We start from the raw sequence: 25,003 nt of genomic DNA on the forward strand, positions 1-25,003 counted from the left end.
AAATCTGCAAACATTTCAAGCTGACAAGAACAGAACGATGTTAAAATATAAGATATGATAAGGGAAATGTGAAGGCTAAATTAAACAAAGAATGAAATTGTAACCCACTCTGTACAAGTGGCGCGTTTTGCTGCATTGATCATCTTTTATTCTTTCATGTTTTCTTTTGAGTTTCCGACAACATTTGTTGTGTCATTGTGTATGAACGTTTTAATTTAAATGATGATAAACAATGATTGCATATTTTGTGTAAACGATTTCGCTCAACGTCTCAGATGTGGCATGCAGGCTTCACGTGGAATAAAACCATCCCTCCACTTTAACATATACCAGCTGTCAAAAACACGTGTGTTTACTTTGAAGTGTTGGAATGTTTGATCAATTAATTTGTTTAACTTCTACTGGCATCAATCCGCAAAATGTATTCATTCAAACATTCCAACTTTGACATGACCCAGTCAGAATGTAAATGTTTGGTATGTATCAAAGTGTATAGATGGCCTAACCTCATGTAAGAGCCCATGCAGATATAAAATAGTAAGCCAAACTTGGCGTTTGCAAGAAGAACGGTGCCTTGAAACTGACAGCAGCAACAACAATTTAATTATCCACAATCACAGTGTCACTCAGCTTTTCACCCCATCCAAACCACCAGCCATCCTCTCACTAAAAACCAAAACAAACTCCCCAAAACACACACACACACACACATATAAGCACAGAGAATCATGAGATTTGTTTGTTTGTTTATTCATCCTGTAGAATGTTTCTTTAGCCACTGAGCCAACTATAATACTCGTCATAAAAAGTAGGCAGATCCGTTTGAGGGCAAATCTTTATGATGAGGCCGTTTATTAAAAAAACCAAATACAGGTTGACCCAAAAACAATGCAACCCACAACAAGTTAATAACCTACATTTGTGGACATAAACTTCAGCCTATGCATGACCCTTCTACAAAGTGACAATTTTGAAGATCAAATAGGCTGACTTTTGTGCAATTTTAAATTAAGTTCCCAATTTTGGGGATCGACTCAACGGTACGGGTTTTAAAATTGAGCGGTAGCCAAACTTGCCCGATCTAAGCGCTCAAGATTGTAATTCGGGGCAATTCGAATCACAAAAGTATACCTTAATCAACATTCAGATCTGGGAATCCCTGTTTTGGACTTGGAGTATTCTCAAACAAACTTGGTGTATTTTTTTTTAAATGAGCGTACTCCACATTTAAACATGCTTCACACGCGTCTGTCTATGAGTATATAACTGCTTTCTTCAGGTCACCGATGATCTAGGGGGTGTATACTCAGACATTCAGATAATATAAAAGCTAAAAGTCTGGAGGGTTTAAATTAAGTAAGTATTGATACCGTTCATGGTCAAACTTCGTTTTAGTGAATCGACCGCCGAATTTGGAATTTATTTTTTGAAATAGAGCACAAAAGTCAGACCATTTGACCAGTTACATTTGATCTACAAAATGTCCACTTTGTGGAAGGGTCATGCACTGGCTGCGGTTTATGTACCTTAAAAATAAAGTGATTCGGTCAACAGATGTAGAAGTTATTAGCATTGTTTTAGTGTTACATTTTTTTGGTTTATCCTGTATATGACTGAAAAAACCCATTCATTCCCCAAACCTATTCAGAAAGCAGATTGGGTTTATATGACATAGTGTTTATACAGTGGAAAATACAACACAGACACCCTGCAAAATCAAATTCGCAAAATCAATGTTCCCGCGTTAAAATTGACAAAAAATCAGAACTGCCAAAACAAAACATCTTCTGCACGTCAATAGAAAAAACAATCAAATCTGCATCCAAATCAGTCAGTTTTGTTCACATATCTGGTCTAACACTGACATTAAGGCATGTTGATTTGTGTAGGTGTCATTCCTCTGAGAAGCTGTAAAAGGCAGTTTTAGTGGGTAATGAGACAAAAACCGGTACGTTTTCGTAACTCCTCAACGCATTGCCTTCAACGTTGCGGTGATTTGTGCTAACAGTAGTAACACATGTGGGAAAGTTCATACGGATTTTAAAGTCATTTGAGACATTAGTCTGCTGTTAATTGACATGCCAGAAAGAGTTCTTAAATTGTTAGTAGGTCTTCGCTGACTCATTGAAAAACAATGTGTTGTTATCTTCAAGAACAATAACAGATGCGCCACACAATTAAATTTCATGTACATATTTTATCAGACATTGGCGGTATGAGGATTTCAACGCGAACATTAATATTTTGCCTCATTCAGAGCGCTGAGCGCAAATGTAGGCCTACGCCTAGAAAAGCTCACGGCTGACACGCTCTTTCATTTTCCAAGAATGTGTGTGTGCGTACAAGTGCGCTGTGAACAGTCATAGTTGAAAATGTATGAAATTAAAGGTAAATTGAAGCTTTCATTTTCCTTAATGCATGCTAATTACATTTAGTCAAGTTTTGACTAAATGTTTTAACGTAGAGGGGGGAATCGAGACGAGGGTCGTGGTGTATGTGCGTGCGTGCGTGCGTGTGTGTGTGTGTGTGTCTGTGTGTGTGTAGAGCGATTCAGACTAAACTACTGGACCGATCTTTATGAAATTTGACATGAGAGTTCCTGAGTATGAAATCCCCGAACGTTTTTTTCATTTTTTTGATAGATGTCTTTGATGACATCATATCCGGCTTTTCGTGACAGTTGAGGCGGCACTGTCACGCCCTCATTTTTCAACCAAATTGGTTGAAATTTTGTTCAAGTAATCTTCGACGAAGCCCGGACTTCGGTATTGCATTTCAGCTTGGTGGCTTAAAAATTAATGAATGACTTTGGTCATTAAAAATCTGAAAATTGTAAAAAAAAATAAAAATTTATAAAACGATCCAAATTTACGTTCATCTTATTCTCCATCATTTTCTGATTCCAAAAACATATAAATATGTTATATTTGGATTAAAAACAAGCTCTGGAAATTAAATATATAAAAATTATTATCAAAATTAAATTGTCGAAATCAATTTAAAAACACTTTCATCTTATTCCTGGTCGGTTCCTGATTCCAAAAACATATAGATATGATATGTTTGGATTAAAAACACGCTCAGAAAGTTAAAACAAAGAGAGGTACAGAAAAGTGTGCTATCCTTCTTAGCGCAACTACTACCCCGCTCTTCTTGTCAATTTCACTGCCTTTGCCATGAGCGGTGGACTGACGATGCTACGAGTATACGGTCTTGCTGAAAAATGGCATTGCGTTCAGTTTCATTCTGTGAGTTCGACAGCTACTTTTACTTGACTAAATGTTGTATTTTTGCCTTACGCGACTTGTTTTTTTTTTTACAAATTCATTCAGTTCATTGGACAGGGTACATTTTTTTTTTAAATTCGTTCTGGCATGTCGCGCAACAGCAGAACTAATATCTCACATGACTTGAGATTCCGTGTGTACTTAACGACATGTGTTAGCCCAAATCACTGACAAGTTTTAAGACAATGCGTTGAGGAGTTACTGAAATGTACCATTTTTTGGTCTCATTTTTGTACTTAACGACGTGTGTTAGCACAAATCACTGACAGTTTTAAGACAATGCGTTGAGGAGTTCTGAAATGTACCATTTTTGGTCTCATTACCCGCTAAAACGACTTCAAAAACTGAGAGGATTGACAACTTCACGCTCAGCATGCCATAGCGTTCATGTTAGACAAGATATATGTGAACAAAACGGACTGTTTTGGATAAAGATTTGATTGTTCTGTCTAATGACATGCAAAACATGTTTGAGTTTCGGTTTAGTTGTTCTGATTTGTGTTGTTGATTTTAACACGGGAAGCTTGATTTTGTGAATTTGATTTGTGGGAGGGGGGGGGGGGGGTGTCTGTGTTGCAGGTTTCACTGCATAGACACTACGTCATGAAAACCCAATTTTGTTTCTGAATAAAGTAGGGAAATTAATGGCCTTTTCAGTCATATACTTGGTTTTTCAATCAACAGCCTCATCAGTAAGATCTGCCCTCAAACGCATCTGCCTACTTTTTATGACGGGTAGTGTAGAAACCTCTGCAAGCATTCTCAGCCGAATCAGATGAAAAAGCACAGAATTGTGATGGTACTCTGAATTTGATCATCGTCCCCAGCGAACCCAGGAACCAAGGTGCAAACAGCCTTCCCTTAATGTAGCGGTCCTTCCTGAAAAATAAAGAAAACATATAACTGAGCACCTTCAGTATTCACGGGGATGGGTTTTGGTTAGCGAGGGGAGGGTGTGTGTTGGGGGGAGAAGGTGTGTACGTGTTGAGCAGTGTGTGTGTGTGTGTGTGGGGGGGGGGGGGGGTGAGGAAGCACTTGCTCTTCACATGACCATTGGGATCGGGGATGGTGTGTGTGATATTGTAATCTAAACTATTAAAAAAAAATCTGTGCGTGTATGAACTTTGTGCTCGGCAGAAATGTTTCTCGATTTTAGTCAAAAACAAGTGTGCCCTCAACCCACACACTTTCGCTCTTCAGCATCAACACTATACAGTTTGAGTTTCATTGGGAAATGTCTCGATTTCAGTCCAAAACAGAACTTTCAGGATCCAAAGCACTCGCCTGTCAGCCTTTTTATTAAAATACATTCAACCCACCACATTTTCCAGTGATGAAGATTCTGGGGATGTGTGTTGATCCCATTGATTTTGGCCATTTCAGATCTGGCCAGTTGTACATGGGATAGGAACATAACTTCACCCAGACACATACAATATTGACACCCTGACAGTCAGTGACAGCTTCATGTGCATAGTTGAATTTTGTTTATGAACGAATTTCTCAAAAGTCACTCGCAGAAGTAAAGAAGTAACATTTTTGTTAATCTGAGAGTGGTTTCCACAACAAAATCTAACTCTGAGCAGGAAGAAGCCAGGGTGTTGAATGTAGAAGTATCCGAGTGAACAGATTCATTCTTATTCCATGTAAAAGCCTGGCAAGATCTAGGATGGTGAGCCAAGGGAAGAATAACTGTATGTGCCTTTAAAATAATTCCAGTAAATTAGTAATGATTTCATTTTATCTTGCAATTTTGTTTTACTTTCCTGTGCTGCATTAGTTCATTCACACTGTGTAATTTACTTTAAGAATAGTGGCAAAGGATTTGAGACTGTGCCAAAAGGTCAGGTGTCATGTCTACTGTCCCGAATGACACACGATTGCTGACATTTCACCATTGCCAACAGAATAAACAAATAAGAAATAGGTAGAAAATGAATGTGAAAACTGACTTTAATTGTTGATCAGTATTTTCTATACCACTAACAAATAATCTACTTGCACATAGCTGTTTGGCAAATGTATGTTGCATGGGACACACTGACATGAAAGTGGAAGATGTTTTTCCCTCTAGAGAAACTACATATCAAGTTACACTTTTTGTGCTCTTCCATTCCAGTTGGCAATCAATTGTTAACGCATGTTATTAGAAAAAATAGAACGAAAACAGATTAGATAGAATGAAAAATGTACTGGTGATGTCATTTGGGACATACTGACATGAAAACGTCACCTTTTGGCACAGTCTCATTTGAGAAGAGAAAGAGAACTAAAACCAAGCTTTATGTACCATTTTGTATAAATAGTACAAATTGTACTATGCAAGGATACATACAGATGTAAGAATTTATTTTATACAAAGCCGTAATATTTTTGTGTCAATAAACTTGCATCTCCTGCCACTACTCTCAGATTCAGATGTAACAAGTGTTGACATAGCTGAATGTATCTATCTAGATTGTAAGTGCATCTAATGTGAAACGCAGATCTCTTTACAACACAACGTACAAAAGTCTGCCAAAAACATCTACACAGCTTCAAACTACTATCACCAGTGCCAATTTACATATCATAAATCAATTTTACAATAACAATTTAATAGGCACAAGCAGGTACTTGGTAGTGGTACAGAAATGTGTGACTTACTCTTCATGGTAGTCTGTAAAGCAGCATGTCCACTCAGTCTGAATCCTCTCCAGAATCCATATATATCTGAATGCAAGAGCTGTATGAACACTTCATCACACATCATCTCTGGTTTCTTAGGAGGCCTGAAAAAACACACCATAAAATAATTAATTAACAATACATAATAACTGTATTATAATTAAACCACTCGCTCATTGATTCTTTTATTCCCTCTTTCACAATCATAGTTTATACAGCAGCATTTACCTCTGACTCTGTTCATGCAGAGTAAATATCAAGTATTTAAACAGAAAAATAAGTCATTCTTGAATAACCCTTCTAAAAAATACACAATAGACACACTTTCAGTGGCAGTGATTCAAGTGAAGTCCGTTTCTTTCTTCATTTGTATACACACAAAAATTGTTTTGGGCCAGTTAGTGTTACTCTTGGCTTTACACACTTACTATATCAAATTATACATGCATTCAGCTTAGAAAACATACTTCTAATGTTGGGAGTGCAGTGTGAGCCAGGACATTTACAGCAAATAAGGATACACAACAGTTCATTCAGAGATAGATTTGCCATTCACTGCATTATATTGTTAGTTGAATGAGATAGATCTACAGCGATGCTTCAATGCATTAGATTAGCTTCGTTTTAGTGTCTACTGTTCATTGCTCCACCGTGGGAAATTCAGTCAACAGTGCACAGTTCCGAAGAAACCGATGCTGCTGTGCATAATCATTGATGCATTGACGATCGTTCATTGTCAATGTCACTGTCAGAAAAACAACAACTGTATCTTTCATCGTCACCACTACACAATGGCTCGTAGGCCTATTTTCCTATGACACTGAACACGGTTTCGGAGACACTCAGACAGTACTGCCTGGCCCATAGATGTAGATCTACCCTTGCTCTCACTTTCTAACAAATGTATTATTGCAATATAATCTGACACACACTCACACACCGAGGCGTGCAAACGAACACACACACCGTGGGACACACAAACTACACGCACACAACGGATGAATCTTGCTCTTACCTGTTGGATGATCCAAACCGATTAAAATCGGCGACAGGAAGATGTACAAGCCAAATTTGTACAGTCGCTGATGTAAAAAGTGGAAATTTAGTCAATGTTCTTAGCAAATCTCCCGACTCAAGGTAGATCGTGTCCCAAATCAGCTGTGCCGGTCACTTCACGACTTGTATTTGAACCCCCTCCAAAGCGCAATCAATGTTTCAACTTCTTTGTCGACATCATTCTTTGGTTCATGCGTCGGACTGCCGAATATTTGATTTTTTTGTACAGCAAAATCAAAGACTGTCATGGCGGCCGCCATTTGTATTTTTGCAATAGTTCGAAACTAAGGAATTTGGTCCTCCTCGGAGGAGGACCAAATTTAGGCAAGTTAGTCACCAACTTAGGTCGGAACATTTGAAAATATCGTGCCATGCATTGCGCACTAGAGCGATAGTTTCGAACTTTGGATTTAGTTCCCAACTAGCTTGATAGTCTCCATTCATGCATTCCACTACTGGTACTCGTTTCTGATTCTCACTCAATGCAGCGGTCAGAATTTGTGTCATAAAACATTGTCCATACTGAAAGTGACACTGCAGACCTCTGGATTGGCCATCATGGGTTTTTTCTTCTAGATTAACTTTTTTTAAATGTATATATACTGTTCAAAAAAAGAAACGCATAGTTGCTACTTGCCAAATTTGTTTTATTTTTCGAAAAAATTAACAGAAAATCCAATATTTAGATTATTTGTTTGAAATTTGGTATGGACACAGTTGAATGCACACACAGTTCATTTGCATCTTCAAATCAATCAGTCAATCAATACGATTGGTTGCCGAGGCTGTCAAGTCAGTAGGGGGTGTGACTGCCCTGAGCAGCAACAACTGCCCGGCACCTTCTGGGCATGGACTGGATCAGATGCCGGATATCTTGCTGTGGGATGGTGTCCCACTCCTCCTGAAGTGCCTGCAATAGATCGCGGTGATTTGCCGGCGCTTCTTCTCGCCTGCGCACACGTCTGTCCAATTCATCCCAGAGGTGTTCTATCGGGTTCATGTCTGGCGACATGGATGGCCAGGGAAGCACCTGGACATGGTGGTCGGTGAGGAACTGGGTGGTGAGTCGTGCTGTGTGCGGGCGAGCGTTGTCCTGCTGGAATATGGCATCCTGGTCAGCCAGAAGAGGAAGGGCGTGTGGGCGCAGAATTTCCTCCACGTATCGCTGGGCAGTTATGCGCCCTTGGACGTGCACCAGGGTGCTCCTTCCAGCGGTATTGATCGCCCCCCACACCATGACGCCTCCACCACCATGAACGGGTGCCTCATCCACACAGTTGGGCGCGTAACGTTCGTTTACTCTCCGGTAGACCCTCCTCCGACCATCATGTCGCTGGAGCAGGAAGTAGGACTCGTCGCTGAACCACACGTGTCTCCAGTGATTCCGGACGGTCCAGCGAAGGTGCTGGTTGCCCCACTGCACTCGGTTCTGGCGATGGCGGCGGGTGAGGACAGCTCCTCTGTGAGGTCTGCGAGCTCTCAAACCAGCTTCATGCAGGCGGTTCCGCACGGTCTGGTCCGATAATCGGTGTGGCCCGGGGAGAGCCTGGACAGAAGATGAGGCCGACAGGAAACGATTCCGGAGGTGGCGGAGCCGTATGAAGCGGTCGTGAGCAGCAGTTGTCGCCCTCTGGTCTTCCCGCTCGTGGCAAGTCAGCAACGGAGCCAGTGGCTTGAAACCTGACCCACAGTCTACTGATGGTGCTCTGGGACACGTGGAAGTGCCTGGCGATTGCACTTTGACTTTGGCCTGCTTGTAAACGACCCAATGCAATTTGGCGGTCTTCTCTGCTCAATCGGGCCATCTTTCGTCGCTGAATTGTCGTCTGATTTCTTTGTGGCGAACAATCCGCTTTTATGGGTTTTGGAAGACATGGTGAGAGCTCAATATTCCCCGAGTTTCACGAGATTACACTGAAGCATGACGAGTCGTCATGCCAAATGAGCAATTTTGACATTGTAGCCACTGATAACGCATGCGTCACGTGCAGAGCTCACTTGTGGCAATGGACGAAAGGTCGACGACCAGATAAACATTTTCTGCAGTTTGGTGGATATCCTTGTAGCCATATAACTAAATTAACCAAATATTACAAGCTATGCGTTTCTTTTTTGAACAGTATATATATATACATGTAATATACATGTATGCTCATCAGTGCGAAATAGCCAAATGTGGATGTTCGAATACATTTTAGACAATGCTACACTAAAACACTATTTATATTTTGCTATACTGAAAATTCCCCCAACAGTTTTTAATTGCTACACTTGAAGTTTGACAAGGGTTGGCAGGGCTGGGAATCAAAACACCAGAGAGAACACCAAGTATCCACACAAGTGCACACCTACACATTTGAGAAGTGAGCAAAAGCAAAGTCATGTTCATTGCATAAAAAGACAGTCTGTGATTTTTAAAAAAAACACCACCACACACACAGTTATATCTTTAGAATATTACTATTCTGTTATATTGTTATCTTGATGATAATTATACCACCTGTTGTGACACATTTCTTTTATTTGGTACTACTGCATAATGTTATCATCACGCCTGATTCAAATTCTTTCTCTCTCAATAATCATATTGTTGTCAGCAGTATTCGCCTTTATATTCTCATTATCAAGTGTACGCCGTGAAGACGCTAGGCTTAGGTGTTATTTTTTGTTTCCTTCTGTTTTGTTTTTGTACCCTATGTCTGAACCACAGAATTTGCAGTTAGTCAATTTATTCATAACCGCACACGTAGGGTTTACACTATATGGCACTGACAAAGCTGATATCAATTGATAAAACTCTCCTTGAGATCGAAGTGTACTCAGTGCTAAGAATAGTTCTTCGCGTGACTGAGTTGCCAGTTAAAGATAGCATTCACCTCAGTGACACTGCTTTGGTGGCGGAGGACAGTGTGGATGATGACAGTGCAATACTAGGAGTGGTCGATGGGCAGCGTTCGAACAAAATGTTCACGTTTTACTTTTCTTTCTTTTTTTTTCGGGGGGGGGGGGGGGGGGGGCAAACTTAACACAGGCATTTCCTCGTCAATGACTTCGTTTTTGAGATCATAAAAATCCTGTAATTGTGGCGAGAAAATCAAGAGTGACTGACTGTTTTTTTCGAAAATAGTAGTGGTCATATACTACTTGTACTTGTCATTCAAGGCTAACCGTTGTCAGGTATGTTTGAGCTTTGTGCATTTATTTATGAAAGTCTGTCAGCTGATATTAGCTTAGTGGGTGAGGATGGAAACTGTGTTTGGCAGTGTACGTTACTATGCAATGGGCAGCCTATGTTTGGTTACGTGCATTTTTGCTTTGTGCAATCCTTTTCCTGCCGTTTTAAACTGGTGAAAAGACAGTCTCTGCATATATAACCGGTAAAATAATTGTGATCCAAATTTCGCCCCCAATCCATGCTGTGTTTGTTCATGAATGATGTGTGTGCTACACAGTAATCGACCGAAACCCGGCGCATGACTCATTGCTTCGCCGACTTGTGCATAAATACACCGAGAGACACGCAGGAGTCCTCAGTCGTTAGCCCAACGTCAAACAGTCGAACTATACAACAACTACACATACCTTTAACTCGCGCTTCAGATCATTTTGTTTTTGTGGGTTGTTGTTTTTCACCCGCGAAATATCCAGTCCTGACTAAGATTCACTTTAGTCAGTTTCAGTCAAGCTTTACATTCGCCTGGATTTAATTCAGCTTGTTTCAGGCCGGTGTCATTTTGTCTGTTGCATGTAAGTCGGATTTTCTTCTTCTTGGTACACGTATTTTGGGATAGTGAGGCATAACTTCAATTATAAAGTCAGGCAAAATCTGTTTTTAGCCTATTAAGAAAATTCATAATAGATAATGTTGCAATGCTTTCGGACGTTTCATTTTGTTGTTGATGTTTTTGTGTCAGTGTTTATTTTGTTTTTTCGTTGCACCTTTACACTAAACGAAGCTAGACTGAGGCATTGGCAGGGGCATTGACTTACTAACCCATTGGCAGCTGGAGTAATTAAGGTTTACTGTCATATATCCTGGGGGTGTTTTCATCATTTTTTAAATCAACACACGCCACTGTTATCGGACAAACCCGCTTGGCATAATGCATGGCACTCGCCCACTTAGCAATGTTATCTATTACTTCACGCTCATTTGAGAAACGTGCAATGAATAGTCAACATATTGGTGCAGACAACATAGGCAGTTTATGTAAGACCTTTCTGCTGTGCAACAAATGATTTGTTCTCCTTCTTCTTTTTTGAAACATGTGTTTTTTATAGAGTTTTATTTTACCTCATCGTTTGAAAAACGATTTTTCGGTCTCAAGACAATGCCTATAATTAACTGAAAGCTGTAATTAGACACGTCAGTTTTGAATGAGAGAAAGCTGCCAGGAAACTTTATTCTACTTAAACATATAGTTTTTATACAAATCATCTTTGGGCTGTTTGTTTATCTTATTTTTAACGTGAACCTGAAGCGAATGCAGGATTAGATTTTAATATGATGATTTGGTAATAAACCATGTGTTTCATTTTAATTTACCATCGTTTTTCTCCAGATAAATTGCCTGAGTTCCGAGTCCTGTTTTGACGGTGTACCATGGATTTGGATATGCTGGCGTCACAGCTCCTTTCTGCGTCAGAAGCACCGATGACGTCACTTCCGGAGAAAAGTGCTTGTAGGGAGGTAGACGGATGGATAGAACAGCTGATGAAATGTCAGAAGTTGCCCGAGGAACAGGTCAAAAAACTTTGTGATAAGGTAAGTGCAGAAAAAAGTTCAAGGGAAAAATTCAAGAACAGTGTCCCAAAGTCATGTAAGGAAGTTGCAAGGCACCTGGGCGTCAGTCCAGCGGTTGAAAGTGTGGAACAATCGATCTACTCAAATAATTTTGACCTTGATAATTGGAATCATTACGCTTTATTTTTGTGATCAAGGGATATAAGTTCATGATGGACAGTTGACATAGAGATTTAGTTTGGGACACCGTTCTTGAATTTTACCTCGACCGAGAGGTTCAAGATTAGAACTGTATAGCCTTGAGAGAGTAGCTCATTCAAATGGACTGTCTTTATGCCAACGAACACACACCCAAGTACACTTATTACCGTCGATCACATGTGCACTGATCGAGTAAAAAGCAAAGTTTCAAACATACATACGAATATAAGCTTACACACTGATTGACACACAAGTACACACACACACACACACACACACACACACACACACATGCACACACACACACACATATATATATATATATATATGACAAACACACACCGACACACACACACACACACACACGCACGCACACGCACACATATACATAAACATCACTTCCTGCAGACTCAATACAATACAATACATGTGCACTACTTTATTTTCTCAAACGAAAAAAATGAATTGGGATTCAAATGAGGACGTGATAATCTCTTTGCTGTTTATTTGTGCGCTTTACACTTTTCTATTTCTCTACCATTTCACGGGTTCGTCCTCTTTGACGTCACAGTTCGAACATGACGTATGACACTTTCTTAACAAAATGATGACGTCATTTTCAGGCCAAAGAGGTACTCTCAAAAGAAAGTAACGTGCGAGAAGTGCAGTGTCCCGTGACGGTGTGCGGAGACATTCACGGTCAGATGTATGATCTGCTTGAGTTGTTTCGTATCGGGGGGTACCCGCCTGACACCAACTACCTGTTCCTGGGGGACTACGTGGACAGAGGATACTACTCTGTGGAGGTTATATCACTGCTTGTCGCTCTCAAGGTAAGGGGTCTATATTTCATTTTTTGGTGGATGACCACAGAGAAGATAAAATCACGACGTGGAACGGTAACGCACGACTTTAATGGAAATGAATGACTGCAAAAGGATCTTTCAGTCAGCCCAAAAAGTCTTCATTTCTCTTGCTTGTGCAGGTTATTTTTCCTTTTCACACACATATACACACACACACACACACACACACACACACACACACACACACACACACACACACACACACACACACACACACACACTCACACTCACACACACACACACGCACGACTTTAATGGAAATGAATGACTGCAAAATGATCTTTCAGTCAGCCCAAAAAGTCTTCATTTCTCTTGCTTGTGCAGGGTTTTTTTTTCCTTTTCACACACACACACACACACACACACACACACACATACATACACACACACACACACACACACACACACACACACACACACACACACACACACACACTGCCTTTGTAAGTGATACGGCTCACCATCTTAGAACTGTTGAGGGTTTGTTTTCACGGAATGAGGCCACCCCTCCATAGGGACACGAACCCAAAATCAACATCCTGACTGCTCCCTGTGTGTGTTCACTTTTGTTTAAAATCTATTGTTTGTTTGTTCGTTCATGGGCTGAAACTCCCACGGCTTTTACGTGTATGACCGTTTTTAGCCCGCCATTTAGGCAGCCATACGCCGCTTTCGGAGGAAGCATGCTGGGTATTTTTGTGTTTCTATAACCCACCGAACTCTGACATGGATTACAAGATCTTTTTCGTGCGCACTTGGTCTTGTGCTTGCGTGTACACACGGGGGTGTTCGGACACCGAGGAGAGTCTGCACACAAAGTTGACTCAGAAATAAATCTCTCGCCGAACGTGGGGACGAACTCACGCTGACAGCGCGGCCAACTGGATACAAATCCAGCGCGCTACCGACTGAGCTACATCCCCGCCCGTTTAAAATCGATGAATTAATTTCGCAAATTGACCCAATGGTTTTTGAGGAAATAACTCTGCACGGGAAGCAGTTGGGGTATTGATTTTGATTTGTGTTCAAGTTGAGGGATGGCCTTATCCCATGTAAAAGTCTGAACAGAGATGGTGAGCCAAATCCTTTACAAGAGAAGTTCTGTGCCTTTAAAGCGTTATCGTTCGTTCTTGGTTCTGATTTTTTATCTTCTCTGATACGTCATACCACCTTGATTCTTTACATTGGCATATGTAGCTTTGTAATTCACTAGCGTTTCGCGCTTTGATTTTTTTAATGTTCAGTTATTGTGGTGAAGGGTTTAACTTTCTTGAAGGTGACACTAACCACTTACATGACATGAGAAAAAAAAAGGCAAATTTGATGTTTTTTGCTCGCAATCTAGTATAGAGGAAGCTCGTTCGTAAAAAGGAAATCGACACGAGACTAGCAAGAAGAAAACCCAGCCATCAAAAGATGAACCAATGTCCTCATTGAAGAGATTCACAAGTTCTGATGGCGGGATCAGAAGGCGCTCGCTGCTGCCACCTGACTGAGAACCAAACGATGGCCAACCCAAGAGCTACCTGGAACGACTCTTCCAAGCCACCGCCAAGAGCGTTGTCAGTGAGAATGTGTGAGTGGATCCGAGCAAATCATTCATACTTTTACAGTATTAGGACCGCATGACCTTTACAGAAACATTCAATCCACTTATCTAAACAGAAAAGAGTAATGCCACAACATGCTGGAGAAAAATTGATTATTTGACAATTGATGCTAAGTTAAACAAAGACGTATTTTACTGATACATTACAGTTAATAAACTAATCAATGACATGTAGACGAAACGAGCACTAATCAGTCTTTCAACCATTCAAAAGGTTCGTTATCCAGACAGGGTGAACATTCTTCGAGGCAACCACGAGACCCGCATGACGTCACAAGTGTACGGGTTTTATGACGAAGTGATGGCCAAGTACGGCAATGTCAAGGTCTGGAACCTCTTCATGGAAGTCTGCGACTACATGCCTATCACAGGACTTGTGGCAGGGAAGGTGAGCACGAACACACATACGCACATATGAGCGCACACGCCGCGCACACACCCACACGCACACATACGCACACACACACACACACACACACACACACACACACACACATTCGCTGTCTTTCATTCTGTCTGTCTGTCTGTCTGTCTGTCTGTCTCTCTCTCTCTCTCTCTCTCTCTCTCTCTCTCTCTCTCTCTCTTTCTCTCTCTCTTCTCTCTCTCTCTCTCTCTCTCTCTCTCTCTCTCTCTACCTAATCCATCTCGGAGTCACGCACTCAAGCACGCAGACCGAGAGATAAGTACATAGACACACTGTCACTTTTCAGTGTCATCTACTGTCTTCCAATCTACTCTTTGCATGTTTTCTTCAAGTGGTAGCTGCATCGTCTCTGAAATCATAGCCTCTCGTGTGTGTTCATCTTTGAAGAAAAACAACAACACGGGAACTTACAACCCAAAATATCTGTAACTTGACAATATTATGCCAAGCACCAACCAAGGAAAATAATACATTTCCCATGCAATGAAGCTCCGCATTAAACTCGAGTTGAACTATGTTTTTGTGTGTGCAGGTATTCTGTATGCATGGCGGCCTTTCTCCGTCCATAGACACCATTGACCACATCAAGACACTGGACAGAATACAAGAAGCTCCTTATGAGGTAAGGTTTTAGGTCAAAACCTCCATAATCAACGACCTACTTGTCATCGGAATGACTGGGGCAGTAGTTTTAAAGGCAAACATTTGTGATTGAAAGATAAGATACGGTATCTTGTAATGCAAAGTATTCGCATTGTTTTCCTTTTTTCAAACAGAGTGTGTTTGTAGGGTAGGAAGTAATTGTTTGAGTATATGTATTAAAAATGTGCAGTTACAATGGTCACCCTAACCACACACAAAATAATCGAAGAAAAACAGGTCTGAAAAACAGGAGTCTTTGCATGGAAGTACATTCCCGAACTCGTTCTGTAAAAAAATAAATTCGAGAAAACAGGGTATTAAATGGGGGTAAGACAGTAATCGAGAAAGAGGGTGAGATTTGGGGTACAGTGTGAGTTCACAGTACTGTAATGTCAAACGTTGCAATAGCTCGTATTATTTGGCATCTTGAACATGTCTTTTAATCTTGATTATTTCTTCATTTCAGGGACCAGTCAACGACTTCTTGTGGTCTGACCCGGAAGAGATTCAAGGCTGGGGGCGGTCACCGAGAGGGGCAGGTCACGTGTTTGGTTCAAACATCACCGAGGTCTTTCTCCATAGCAACGACCTTTCTATGGTGTCAAGGGCGCACCAAGCCGTCAACGAGGTAAGAATAGACAAATAGACATTGCATGATTAATTGCAAAAACGTTCTTAAAAACACTCACAGCTAAAGGATAATGTCCGAAATCTTTCTCTCTCTCTCTCACTCTCTCTCTCTGATTTGTTCGAAAACCAGATTGAATGCTGTGCATTGTATATTCTGAACATATTTTTGTTGTACTATTGCTACATGTTCGATTGCTACCAGCTTGTACTTATAATTACTCGCATAGTATGCATTTGATTTTATAAATAACCACATATGTATGCTCTTCATGCCTCATCTTCATCATCATCATCATCATCATCATCATCATCATCATCATCATCATCATCATCATCATCATTATCATCGTCATCGTCATCTTTATCATCACGTGCTGAAGTTTTCTGACCTCCTTTTCGGCTTTTGTTGGCAATCTTTTTAACTTTTTAATTTTTAATTTTTCAATTTTATCATTGTGTGTCTGTGCGTCCCAAGGACAGATTGTAAGAAAAGGCGTAGCCTTAAATCTTAATCCTTGTTAAATAAAGTTCAATTCAATTCAACTCTCTCTCTCTCTCTCTCTCTCTCTCTCTCTCTCTCTCTCTCTCTCTCTCTCTCTCTCTCTCTCTCTCTCTCTCTCTCTCTCTCTCTCTCTCTCTCTCTCTCTCTCTCTCTCTCTCGCTTAAATGTTGACCCATTCTGCCAACCATACTAACATGTTTAACTCACTTGTTCACTCTGACGTGTTTCAGGGCTACGAGTGGTGTCATGATCGCCAGGTCGTCACGACCTTCAGCGCACCCAACTACATGTATCGCCTTGGCAACAAAGCCGCCATAATGCAGCTGGACGAGTCTGTCAACACATCATTGTACGTTTCATTGTTTGTTTTAAACCTGATCTGATTCTTAATTTTATTCATTAATTTAGTTTCACGAAATTACTTGGGTTCATAATTGTTGCTTTGGTATAGCCTCGCCGTGTTAAAAGAAAAAACAATTTAAAAAAGAAAGAAAAAGAGAAGGAATTATCAAAACAGTGTCAAGTGTAATTGGAACTCTTTGTTTAAAAGCAGATGTGATTCCTAATGGTGTACATGTATTTAATGCAGCTTTACTGCGAACTTCCTTCAAACATTGACACTATGTCTTTGCAATTGTTGTCTCAATAGCCTCGCCATGCCATGGCGATAGAAAACGCACAGAGTTAAGGTCTCCGCGTTTAAGTTGCCGCGTGTTTTCGGATTCAGTCAGTATTCAACTGAAGTGTTGTAAAACAATAATAATCAAACAATTAGGGCACAAACTCAAGTAAAAAACTTATCTTACGTGGCACAGATTTCTGATAACAGATTTCTGTGATCACTGTCGTAACCTCAAGTGATTGTAGATTCTTCCTTGTTGTTGCTGTGGATGATGATAATGATGATGATGATGATGATGATGATGATGATATTCTTTATTTATTCTTTTTTTCAGCATTCAGTTCGACGCTGCTCCACGCAAAGAAGGCCAGCATGCGCCATCGAGATTACCGGACCACATGTACAATTACTTCTGACGTCACATTTTCCCCACATCACACTGATGATTAGTCTAGTTAGGATTTTATATTAAAATGACGTCAGTAAAAAATTTACTGACGTCGAAAGGGAAGGCCATGTACACAGACAATATGAAACACAAGACATTTTGCTGGCTCAAAATGTCTACCTAGAATGCAAATACCTGTCATGCAGTTTGTGTAATGTTTACACGTTCCTCGGTTTTTTGTTTGTTTTGTATTGACCAATCTTGACGACTCTGTAGAGCGGAGGAAAAATAAATGCTTTTTGATATATTGAACGGAATAGTTGTGTGTGTGTGTGTGCGTGTGTGTGTGTGTGTGTGTGTGTGTGTGTGTGTGTGTGTGTGTGTGTGTGTGTGTGTGTGTGTGTGTGTGTGTGTGAGTGTGCTAACACAAAAGCAGACTTGAAAAACGTGCCGCCATGAAAGAGAAACAAGTATCAATATAAGCTTATTTAGTCAATCTGTGGAACTTACAAGTTACAGACTGAAACTGAACGCTCTGCATTTCTTTCCACCAAGACTAGTAAATTATAGGCTTGCTAAAACCATACGGACGAGAAAGCGCTGATACATTGGGGAACAATAGCCAAATGAACCTAATTTGCATAACACGGATTTTCTTGAATGTTGTTGTCTATAGATCCAAACACATCATCTGTATATAATTTTGATTTCAGGAAATGATGAAGAACATAATTTTCATTCATCAATTCCTTTTAAATCTGCTGGCAAAATTTTGAGCAACAAATTAGGTAATCAATTTCTAAGCTGAAATGCAATCCCAAAGTCCGCATTTAGTCAACGACTGTTTTGCCAAATGTCAATTAATTTGATTGAAAAGTGAAGTCGCCACAATGCTGCCTCAACGTTTCCTTAAAACCGGATATGACGTCTTCAAATACATTTATTAAAAAAAAAATAAAAGAAAGACAAGATATCTGCTTATGTCATCTGCAAGAATTTGTTCTGTCAAGTTCTATGAAGATTTGTCAAGTACATTTCTGGGAATCGCTCTACACACACTTATACACCACCATCCTCGTCTCGATTCCCAGTCCATGTTAAAACATTAAATTTTGTCAACACTTGACTTAATATCAAAATGTTGTAACATGGCAAGGCAAACATCATTTCAGAAACCCATAGGGTGACATGAATTTGAGAGAAAAAAAATTACAATAAAAACAACAACAACAAAAAGGAAATATAATAAAGAGACACAACACTTCGTAATTAATAATCAGGAATAGGTCAAACTGGAATAATAGCACGATTATATCACAAATGTGTTAACAAGACGTGAGAAAATAATCAGAATTCTTCAAAATATACTTAATAGAATATAGCAAGTTTAATCAAAATCACTTTTTTGTTAATTCAAATAAATGTTTATTTTTTTCTCAAAAGCTCAGAAAGTTGTTACCAGTGCAATTTCGGAGAAATGCAAACGCAGTAACGCATGTGCTCTCTTAATTTTCACTAAAATAAAATGATGAAGACTTTAGTGCTTTACACCAAAACAACAATATTGTTGACTTTCAAAAGCATATGACGTTTGACACAAATATACTTCAGACATTTTTAGACCCCTGCATGAAGAAGCACATTCAGCACTGATTTCAATACTGACGTGACATCGTTATCATTAGCAGTACAGTTAGATAGATACACTTTGTCACCTTGTTAGGACTGTGACTTGTCAACGTACACACTGTTGGAGATAGCGCATGTGACTCTGTTGATCCGTCCTTTGGCCTGGTTCATAGGCATTGTTAGTCGCATGAGACGGTGTGAATAGTAATCTTAAACACTGGACGCACAACGCAATCCCTCTGTGCCTATGGGTTGGTCACAGGCTGTCTATCTTGGGTCAAGCCGTCGCTTACCTTGTCTTAAATCCGTGTGACCTCAGTTACTTATTACGTGTTATCATTCACATGTTGATGAGCCTGCGTGATCATCACTGAGTATCCAGTTTGATTGACTCACGGAATGTAACTTAGTGAGAAAGAGAGAGAGTTTGTGATTATGTGTGTGTGTGTGTGTGTGTCAGTGTGTGTGTGTGTGTGTGTGTGTGTGTGTGTGTGTGTGTGTGTGTTTGTGCGTGTTTGTGCGTGTGTGTGAGTAGGCTATATATGATATATATGTGTGTGTGTGTGTGTGTGTGTGTGTGTGTATGTGTGTGTGTGTATGTGTGAGCATGGTGTGTGTGTGTGTGTGTGTGTGTGTGTGTGTTTGAGTAGGCCTACAGACACTGGTACACGTAATCTCATGTTGTGAAATCAGTGAAAAGACCGACGCCTGTTTCTTATAGGCAAGGATTGTATGCGGCTACGTATTGGCAGGTGCGCGGATGTCATTTTTTCTCAAGTAGCGAGCACATGGAGCACCTCCAAATAATGCTCGCTCAAGTTACTCTCGCCAATCCCTAGCGTTTCTCGCGGCAAGAATTCCCCAAGAAACGCTACTTCCTCGTCCCACTCGCTTCACTGGGCTCGCAAAATCTCGCAAGCGCGCCGGCGCGGTGTGTGTGTGTGTGTCTGTGTGTGTGTGTGTGTGTGTCAGTGTTAGTGTCTCTGTCTGTCTGAGCATGTGTACATGTATATCAGTCTGGATGTCGGTGTGTGAATTGATAATGTCAAGCCGAGTGCCTGTGGTTTGACACAGCCCTGGCTGATGCAAGACCGGACCCTGATTGCACGAAGTCGGTTGTGAGTGTTCGTCATTATCTAATTTTAGCAACATAGTCATTCAAATTTGACTGGAGTATATAAAGCAATGCTCGTCTGCCCCACAGATCTTAGCGTACAACCACCTCATGTCCCAAATAGATCCTTATTCTGGGGACAAAAATAGAAAGTTAGCATAGCATAGCATAGCCCCACAGATCGCAACAAAGTTTCTTACCGTTCCGACTACAATCACCATACTGACAAGTTCAGTTTTTGCGCCGAAACAGATATCAAAACAAAAGGTGATACAAATGTATGGGGATATGATATAAGTTTAGTTTATATCATGATGGGTCCTTCTCAGTTTAGTTGATACACACGCCCCCTCCAGCTCTGTAGGCCATTCCATAAAATCTATCATTTGTCACTCAAACATTAAAAGCAACACGCAAAACACTATGAGACTTTACCAAAAACCAACATCATTTGTCACTCAAACATTGAAAGTAACGTGACACGCAAAACACTATGAGACTTTACCAAAAACCAACTTGACATGCAAACCACTATGAGACTTTACCTTTAAGACTTCTAAATCATCAAGTAGTGGTCAACTCATCATTTAAGTTTATGACTGAGGTGGGGAGGTGAACCATTCCCCCTTTACTGATACTTGTTGGCATAATAATATAATTGGCTTTTAGTCTTGGGTCACACATTGTAAACACAGAGACTGCGGATATAGGGAATACTCGGTGATATTCAGTTTAAAAGTTGGATTTGATCGAGGAGTTGGGGAGGGGAGGGAGGTTGGAACCAGTGTAACAAGGGCGGGGGGGGGGGGGGGGCGATGTGAGAGGATCTAAAATGGACGAACGATGAATGTTAAAGGCAGAATTAAACTGATTTTCATGCAAATCTGATGCGTCAGTACTACTAAATTATTATAACCTACTCATATCATCTATCGGGGGTTTAGATCATGATTCTATGAATATGTCAAAACATAATCAAACGAAAAATGTATGTTTCCAGTTCTCCTCTGTCAATATAGAATCATATTTACAATTTAGTACTGTTTATGCATTACAGACTTGAATAATGTTATGCACTCATATAACATCACACTACGACTTATAAAACGATGTATTGATGGTTTAAACATTTGTGTTTTCAGCCATAATGACGTCTGCATTGTTCAAGAAGAAGCCGTGCGGGGAGGTGAACGAATGGATAGAAGAGCTGCAGAATTTCAAACGACTCACGGAAACGCAGGTCAAGAAACTGTGTAAAAAGGTAAGTGCTTGTTTAATTACTTTGCATATTTCATTTGTTTGTTTGTTTGTTTGTTTGTTTGTGTTTGTTTGTGTTTGTGTGTGTGTTTCTTTGTCTGTGTGTTTATTGGATCGCTTGTTTGTGTTTTTGTTTGTTTGTTTGTTTGTTTGTTTCATTGTTTTGTTTTGTTTGTTCGTTCGTTCGTTCGTTCATTTGTTCGTTCGTTTGTTTGCAAACTCATAATTTCCTTTCTTGACGAGAAGTGATGTTGGTTTTTTTTGTGTTGTTTGGTTGCCCTAGTTGTTGTTGGTGGTGGTGGTTTCGTTTCTTATGCTGCTGCTCCTGTTAAAGCGTGTATTCACTAATTACTTTTTTTCCTTCATTCTCTTCCTTTCTTTTGGGGGGAAGTTGGTGGCAACCACGAGACACAACAATGTATTGTATGTCGGTTCAAGTTAAGGGACGCTTGAGTTTATACTAAACGTGAACATAACCCGCTTGTTGATTTTATCAGATATCAGTAGTGCAATATTAGTGCAGAAATCTTGTCCATAACTCAAGTTCTTTCAGAACGGTCGGAATGATCAGCTCTATCCCTGAAAACTGTGTTGATAATCACCAAAGGGTGTTTGTCAGCGCTAGATAACCGAGTTTACGAACATCTGTCATTGGTAATGCGTGTGAATGTGTGAAATTAGCCAAACGGCACGGGGAGAGGAGGGGGAGCCGACTGTCGGGGGAGGCCGGGGGCAGGGGCAGGGGATGGGGGTAAGTTGGTCAATTTCTCGTTTGTCTTTACGATTGGATGTTAGCCCATTTATGATTATTGTCGTCTTGTTGTTGTTATTGTTGTTATTGTTGTTGTTGTTGTTATTGTCGTCGTTGTCGTCGTCGTCGTCGTCGTCGTCGTCGTCGTCGTCGTCGTTATTGTTGTTGTTGTTGCTGTTGTTGTTGTTGAACATATCACATTTCACAAAGAATACGTGTGTAATGATGCAAAAACGTTGGATAATGACATCAAAACATTTCATACCTACAATGTTGTTCCGTATTTTTCCGTGTCACTACCTTACAGATACATCTTGTCATAAAGTACTAATTAGACGCCCTTATGACATGAACATATTACTTGCAGGCCAAAGAGGTCCTGTCACAAGAGAGCAACGTGCGAGAAGTGCAGTGTCCCGTGACAGTGTGCGGAGACATTCACGGTCAGATGTACGATCTGCTCGAGTTGTTCCGTATCGGGGGGTACCCGCATGACACCAACTACCTGTTCCTGGGGGACTACGTGGACAGAGGATACTACTCTGTGGAGGTTATATCACTGCTTGTCGCTCTCAAGGTATGTCGATTTTTGTTAAATATCCCCCATTTTACATTTTCGTCTTAGATTAGCATTTTACTTGTGCTAATCTTTCAATTTTTCGATAACGCTGAATGAATAAAAGTTGTATTACAGTAAAATAAACTGATGACTGTGATTGTGGTGGTAATGATGATGATGATGATGATGATGATGATGAGGCTATGACGATGACTATGAGTATAATTGTCTAGTAATGGGAATGCACGTGCTGCTCTCCACAACAATCGATGTACATGTCAAACGTTTACGTAAGATTATTCTTGGCCCTTCGTGCAGGTTCGCTATCCTTCTAAAATGACACTTCTCCGTGGTAACCACGAGACGCGGTTTACGTCACAAGTTCACGGTTTCTATGACGAGGTGATGGTCAAGTATGGAAATGCCAAAGTCTGGCACCTTTTCACGGAAGTTTTTGATTACCTTCCAATCACAGCTCTCGTCAACGGAAAGGTATATAGTAAACATTTTATTAAATTGAAGGACAGTTCTGACTGAGTTTCAGAAAAATCAAGGTAAAAATAGGGGGTGGAAAGGTGGGGTGGGGGTTGAAGCTGGGTAAGGATTCTGGGTTGGGGGGGGGGGGGGGATGTAACAAAGGAGAGGTCATGTTTTGCAAAAAGACTACTGTATAGGGGCTGATCCTAAATGTTATTGCAATTAATAGGGCCGTTGCTACTTATATTGTGGTGGTAATCCCAAACAAGTCGGATGAATTAAGCAATGACTACTGTTGTAAATATTACTTTAGTCCTGACTCTTAGTTCACTTCAGTTCCTTCTTGTCTTTCTCTGTCTATTTGTCAGTCTCTATCTATCTGTCTCTCTTTTTCAAGGACTCTCTCTCTCTCTCCCTCCCCCTCTCTAACTCCCTCTCACCCCCCCCCCCCCCCACCCCCACCCCGCTCTCCCTACCTCTCTCTCTTTCCCTACCTCCCTCCCTCTCCCTCCTCTCTCGCTCACCCCCCCCCCCCCCACCCCCTCTCTCTCTCTCTCAGTCAGTTTCGGAAACGCTTTCTCAATCGCATACTTAAACAAGAAAAATGTTCATTCAAAATGAACAGCGTCGATGCAATGTCCACCAAAGATTTATTTTGGGAAGTGTTAAAAGGTTAGGGTCGAACGTCAATGAATTGCATGTTGTGCTGGATATATAAATTGTTTATTTCAGTCAATGCTTGCTATGAATTGATCAAACAGCCACAAGAAAAAACAAGTCGCGTAAGGCGAAATTACTACATTTAGTCAAGCTGTGGAACTCACAGAATGAAACTGAACGTAGTCCGCCGCTAGTGCAAAAGGCAGTGAAAGTGACGAGCCTGTTTGGCGCGGTAACGGTTGCGCTGTGCTTCATAGCACGCTTTACTGTACCTCTCTTCGTTTTAACTTTCTGAGCGTGTTTTTAATCCAAACATATCATATCTATTATGTTTTTGGAATCAGGAACCGACAAGGAATAAGATGAAATAGTTTTTAAAACGATTTCGGAAATTTAATTTTGATCATAATTTTTATATTTTTAATTTTCAGAGCTTGTTTTTAATCCAAATATAACATATTTATATGTTTTTGGAATCAGAAAAGGATGAAGAATAAGATGAACGTAAACTGATTTGGATCGTTTTATAATTTATTTATTTTTTTACAATTTTCAGATTTTTAATGACCAAAGTCATTAATTAATTTTTAAGCCACCAAACTGAAATGCGATACGGAAGTCCGGCCTTCGTCGAAGATTGCTTGGCCAAAATTTCAATCAATTTGATTGAAAAATGAGGGTGTGACAGTGCAGCCTCAACTTGTACAAAAAAGCCGGATATGACGCCATAAAAGACGTTTATAAAAATAAAACCAAAAAAAAACGTCCTGGAATATCATTCCCAGGAAGTCTCATGTCAAATTTCATAAAAATCGGTCCAGTAGTTTAGTCTGAATCGTTCTACACACACACACACACAGACAGACACAGACAGACACACACACACACACACACACACACACACACACACACACACAC

At 40.4% G+C, this 25,003-nt stretch overlaps 2 protein-coding genes and 1 long non-coding RNA gene across 3 annotated transcripts in view; 2 read left to right on the forward strand and 1 right to left on the reverse strand.

Annotated features, from left to right (window-relative positions):
• Nucleotides 1-3,120: 3,120 nt before the first annotated feature.
• On the reverse strand, nucleotides 3,121-7,477 carry LOC138958923 (uncharacterized). The gene is made up of 3 exons (XR_011453548.1): nucleotides 6,970-7,477; nucleotides 5,934-6,058; nucleotides 3,121-4,166 (listed from the first exon to the last, which is right to left on the reverse strand). It is a non-coding gene; the product is annotated as an uncharacterized lncRNA (long non-coding RNA).
• Nucleotides 7,478-10,539: 3,062 nt separating this feature from the next.
• On the forward strand, nucleotides 10,540-17,950 carry LOC138958922 (serine/threonine-protein phosphatase 2A catalytic subunit alpha isoform-like). Its single transcript, XM_070330259.1, has 8 exons — nucleotides 10,540-10,757; nucleotides 11,573-11,775; nucleotides 12,579-12,788; nucleotides 14,645-14,818; nucleotides 15,387-15,476; nucleotides 15,963-16,124; nucleotides 16,859-16,977; nucleotides 17,585-17,950. Exons 2-8 carry the CDS (start codon nucleotides 11,614-11,616, stop codon nucleotides 17,664-17,666), a joined length of 999 nt encoding a protein of 332 aa, XP_070186360.1. The 5' UTR covers nucleotides 10,540-10,757; nucleotides 11,573-11,613; the 3' UTR covers nucleotides 17,667-17,950.
• A 3,579-nt stretch (nucleotides 17,951-21,529) lies between these two features.
• LOC138958924 (serine/threonine-protein phosphatase 2A catalytic subunit beta isoform-like) overlaps nucleotides 21,530-25,003 on the forward strand; it is a 7,161-nt gene continuing 3,687 nt past the window's right edge. Inside the window, exons 1-3 of the mRNA XM_070330260.1 lie at nucleotides 21,530-21,642; nucleotides 22,757-22,966; nucleotides 23,267-23,440. Of these exons, the coding sequence (XP_070186361.1) occupies nucleotides 22,838-22,966; nucleotides 23,267-23,440 (303 nt within the window). The 5' untranslated portion in view covers nucleotides 21,530-21,642; nucleotides 22,757-22,837. The remainder of the gene's footprint in view (nucleotides 21,643-22,756; nucleotides 22,967-23,266; nucleotides 23,441-25,003) is intronic.

Source organism: Littorina saxatilis, linkage group LG2 (genome assembly GCF_037325665.1).
Source record: "Littorina saxatilis isolate snail1 linkage group LG2, US_GU_Lsax_2.0, whole genome shotgun sequence".
NCBI lineage: Eukaryota > Metazoa > Mollusca > Gastropoda > Littorinimorpha > Littorinidae > Littorina > Littorina saxatilis.

What these genes read in the sequence shown, in the direction of transcription:
- LOC138958922 (XM_070330259.1), top strand. Translation starts at nt 11,614, where the DNA reads ATGGATTTGGATATGCTGGCGTCACAGCTCCTTTCTGCGTCAGAAGCA. An exon ending in CACTGCTTGTCGCTCTCAAG is followed by an intron (nt 12,789 to 14,644) that starts GTAAGGGGTCTA and finishes ACCATTCAAAAG; the next exon opens with GTTCGTTATCCAGACAGGGT. An exon ending in GAGTCTGTCAACACATCATT is followed by an intron (nt 16,978 to 17,584) that starts GTACGTTTCATT and finishes TCTTTTTTTCAG; the next exon opens with CATTCAGTTCGACGCTGCTC.